The following is a 4,175-nucleotide window of genomic DNA, read 5'->3' on the forward strand; positions in this document are numbered from 1 at the left end:
CAGCAGCAGCAGCAGCAGCAGCAGCAAGGCCCACACGCTCGCCCCGTGCAGCGCCACGAACCGCACGCCCCGGTGCAGCGCCGACAGCAGCAGCAGCACGAAGTGACACAGAGTCGACGCCGGAGACCGCAGCAGCCGCAGCTGCTGCCGCTGCTGCTGCTGCTGCAGCCGCACCGCCGCCCAGTCCACGCACAGCCCCTTCCGGCAGCAGCAACGCCGGCCCTGCTGCTGCTGCGGATCCTGCTGCTGCTGCTGCTGCTGCGACGGGCAGCTGCTCAGGATCGGCGCCGGAAACCCGTACGCCGCAGCAAACAGCTCCTCGAAAGACGCAGCAGCAGCAGCTCCGCCGCCAGCAGCAGCAGCAGCAGCAGCAGGGAGGCCCCGGGGGCCCCCGGGGGCCCCGCTCAACTCGACGGCGCCTGCAGCGCGCATCGCCTACAAGCTCGACGAACACCCCACCTGCTGCTGCTGCTGCTCTGATGCTGCTGCTGCAGTGCTGCTGCTGCTGCTGCAGTGCTGCTGCTGCTGCTGCTGCAGTGCTGCTGCTGCTGCTGCAGTGCTGCTGCTGCTGCTGCTGCAGTGCTGCTGCTGCTGCTGCTGCTGCTGCAGTGCTGCTGCTGCTGCAGTGCTGCTGCTGCTGCTGCAGTGCTGCTTGCTGCAGAGCCGCGGGCAGAGGAGAAGCGACCAGCTGCTTCTGCTGCTGCTGCTGCTGCTGCTGTTGCTGCTGTCGCGCCTTCAGCAGCCTCTTGGGTTTGAAGCAGAAAGAGACAAAAGGAAAAGGCAAAGAGCTGCTGGGAAGTCAGCCAGGAGCGTCGAGGGCTTAGGGTTTAGGGTTTAGGGTTTGGGGACCAGGATTTGGGGTTTAGGGGTTGCAGCTTGTGCTGCAGTGAGAAAAAATCCAACACTCTTCCCCCCCCAGGACCTGAAGATATGTCCTCTACCCCAAACCCCAAACCCCAAACCCTAAACCCTAAACCCTAAACCCTAAACCCTCACGCGACGAAGACAAGGGCCGCGCACCTCAAGATACGCCCCGATTTCGCCACGCAGCAAATTCAATTAATTAAATTTTTTAAATTAGAATGACAGAAGAGAGAGACACCAGAAAAGAGGAAGAGGAACGGGAGCAGCAGCAGCAGCAGCAGAAGCAGCAGCAGCAGCAGCAGCTGCAGCAGCAGCAGCAGCCGACAGCCCCAAACGCCTCTTCGAAAAAACCCAAAAAAATATAGAGCAGCATTAATTTATTTGCTGCGTCTGATCTTCGGGGTTCATTTAATTCCCAACCCGTGCAAACCCTAAACCCTAAACCCTAAACCCTAAACCCTAAACCCTACCCCCGCGCCACCACCACCCTCCCCCTCGCCCCTTCACTTCTTCTTCTTTTTATTTTCTTTTTGAGTTGAAGCAGCTGCAGCGGAGACACAGAGAGACAACAAACCCTCGGCGCGCCCTAAACCCTCTTTTAGGGTTTAGGGTTTAGGGTTTAGGGTTTGGGGCCCTCAGCGCATTCACCATTAACCCCTGCATCTCTCGCGTGTCTTTCTCCCCCAAACCTCCACAACTAAAATAAACAAATTTGCTTCTGTGTTGCCAAATAAATAAATAAATAAGCAAATAAATAAATAATTAAATAATTAAATAATTAAATAGTTAAATGCTGCTGCACATGGGGCCCCCAGCGCAGCAAAACCCTAGGGGCCCACAGGGGCCCCCCCTGCTGCAGTCGCAGCAGCGGGCGCGGCAGCAGCTGCTGCGCATTGCAGCAGCTGCAGCAGCAGCGCCGAGCCCCGCAGCAGCAGCAGCAGCAGAAGCAGCAGCAGCAGCAGCAGCAGCAGCAGCTCCTCGTTTGCTGCGCTGCTGCGTCTGCGGGCCGCCCTCAGCAGCAGCAGACTATTGTGTCTATGAGGCTGTTGCAGCATATAACAGCATCAGCATCAACTATTTGCTGCTGACCTTAGACAGGCCCCCGCTTGGTGCAGCAGCCGCAGCAGCAGCACAGAGTGCCGCCGCAGCAGCAGCAGCAGCAGCAGCGGGATCAGGAGCAGCAGCGGCAGCAGCACCCCGAGGAGGCTCAGGCTCTCAATCTGCTGCTGCTCCTGCAGCAGCAGCAGCAGGCCCCGCACTGGGTGCAGCAGCAGCAGCAGCAGCAGAACTGAAGTGGCTGCTGCGCAGCAGCCCATTTGTTACTCATATCTTTTGCCCCTCTTTGCAAGTTTTGGAAAGAAACAAACAGGCGAAGCAATTATTAAAATGTTTAATTAACAGAGCAGCAGCAGCAGCACCTGCTGCTGCTGCTGCTGCAGCAGGCGCTCCTGGTGTTGCCGCTGCCAAGCACAGAGCAGCAGCAGCAACAGCAGCAGCAGCAGCACCCCCCCACGAGAGCCGCCGCCGACAGCAACAGCAGCAGCAGCAGCAGGGGCTGGCTTTGGCTGGCGGCTGCGGCGCTGCTGCTGCTGCTGCTGCTGCTGCTCACACGGTGATATTCGAAGGCATAGAGACACTTCCTGCTGCTTCTCAGTTTTTTATTTTTAATTTAATTAAAAATAAAAACATCAGCTTCATTCTAATCTGCAGCAAAATTCATTTGCTGCTGCGGCCCCTCAGAGACTGCTGCTGCTGCTGCAGATTTCCCCGTCCTGCTGCTGCGGAGCTGGCCCTCTACCTGCGCAACAAAGCAGCAGCAGCAGCAGCAGCAACAGCAGCAGCAGCAGCAACAGCAGCAGCAGCAGCAACAGCAGCAGCAGCAGCAACAGAAGCAGCAGCAGCAACAGCAACAGCAGCAGCAGCGGAAACTCCATCATCAGCAGCAACAGCAACAACATCAGCAGCACCAGCAGCAGCACCAGCAGCAGCTCCAGCACCAGCAGCAACAGCAGCAGCAGCAACAGCAGCAGCAGCAGCAGCAGTCCCGAGTTTAGGTTATTTTGCTGCCATTGCCCGCGCTGTTGGCTGCGAGCCATTTGCTGCGCTGCTGCTGCTGGAGAAAGCGCAGAAGAACAATTTTGGCCCGCTGCAGCTGCTGCTGCCGCACAGCTACCAGCAGCAGCAGCAGCAGCAGCAGCAGCAAGGGAAGCAGAAGCAGCTGCAGCAGCAGGAGGAGGAGCAAGAAGACATGCAACAAGACGACCAGCAGCAGCAGCAGCAGCAGCAGAACGGGCAGCAACAAGAACAAGACCTGAAGCAGCAGCAGCAAATCGAGAATCAGCAGCAGCTGCAGCAAGAGGAACAGGAAAAAATACAGCAAGGCGAGCAGCAGCAGCAGCAGCAGCAAGAGGACAAGCAGCCGCCGCAGCAGCAGCAACAGCAACAAGAACAAGAGAAGCTGCAGCATGACGAGCAGCAGCGACAGCAGCAGGACGAAGAACAGCAGCAGAAAGAAGAACAACAGCAGCAACGACGGCAGAAGCAGCAGCAGGAGCAGCAGCAAGACGAGCAGCAGCAGCAGCAGCAGGTCGAGGAGCAAGAGCAGCAGCAGAAACAGCAGTTGCAGCAGGACGAAGAGCAGCAACAGCAGCAGCAGCAGCAGCAGGAGCAGAACCAACAAGGGAAGCAACAAGACGAGCCGCAACAAAAGCAGAAGCAGCAGGAGCACCGAGACAAGCAGCAGCAGCAGCAGCAGCAAGGCCTGGTAGGCACCACGGGTTCCTGTGGCAAGACTGCTGCTGCTGCTGCTGCAGCAGCAGCAGCACCTGCTGCTGCTGCTGCTGCTCCTGTCTCCTCTTGCTGCTCAGTTTTGCTGAGGCTGGAGAGGCTTTTGCAGAGAAAGAAAAATGATGCAAAAACGTAAGTTCTTTTTTTCCTTTTTATTTCTTTTTTAATTCTTTTTAATTCTTTTTAATTCCTTTTTTATTCTTTTAATTCTTTTTATTTCTCTTTTGTTTTGCTTTGTCTTTGGTGGCTCTCACGCAGTTTCAACCCCGTTGCTGATCTTGCTGCTGCTGCTGCTGCTGCTGCCGCTGCTGCACTATTGCTTTTGGTGCTGCTGTAGCAGCAGCTGCTGCTGCCACAACTACTGCAGTTGCTGCTGCAGCTGCTGTTGTAACTGCTGCTGCTGCTACAGCCCCGATGCCACTTGCTGCTGCTACTGCTGCTGCTGCTGCTGCTGCCTGCATGCAGTTCTCCGAGTCATGGCTTGCTGCTGCTGCTGCTGTTGATACTGCTGCTGCAATTTGCAT

At 56.8% G+C, this 4,175-nt stretch overlaps 2 protein-coding genes across 2 annotated transcripts; one reads left to right on the forward strand and one right to left on the reverse strand.

Moving 5' to 3' along the window:
* Positions 1 to 1,654: 1,654 nt before the first annotated feature.
* ETH_00024875 (uncharacterized protein) lies at positions 1,655 to 3,787 on the forward strand (the record flags this gene model as incomplete). The annotated part of the gene is made up of 1 exon (XM_013379364.1): positions 1,655 to 3,787. One exon carries the CDS (start codon positions 1,655 to 1,657, stop codon positions 3,785 to 3,787), a length of 2,133 nt encoding a protein of 710 aa, XP_013234818.1.
* A 124-nt stretch (positions 3,788 to 3,911) lies between these two features.
* On the reverse strand, positions 3,912 to 4,175 carry ETH_00024880 (uncharacterized protein; the record flags this gene model as incomplete). The annotated part of the gene is made up of 1 exon (XM_013379365.1): positions 3,912 to 4,175. The coding sequence occupies one exon, from the start codon at positions 4,173 to 4,175 to the stop codon at positions 3,912 to 3,914; it is 264 nt and encodes an 87-aa protein (XP_013234819.1).

This window comes from Eimeria tenella, genomic scaffold (genome assembly GCF_000499545.2).
Source record: "Eimeria tenella Houghton genomic scaffold, Eth_scaff247, whole genome shotgun sequence".
Lineage (NCBI taxonomy): Eukaryota > Apicomplexa > Conoidasida > Eucoccidiorida > Eimeriidae > Eimeria > Eimeria tenella.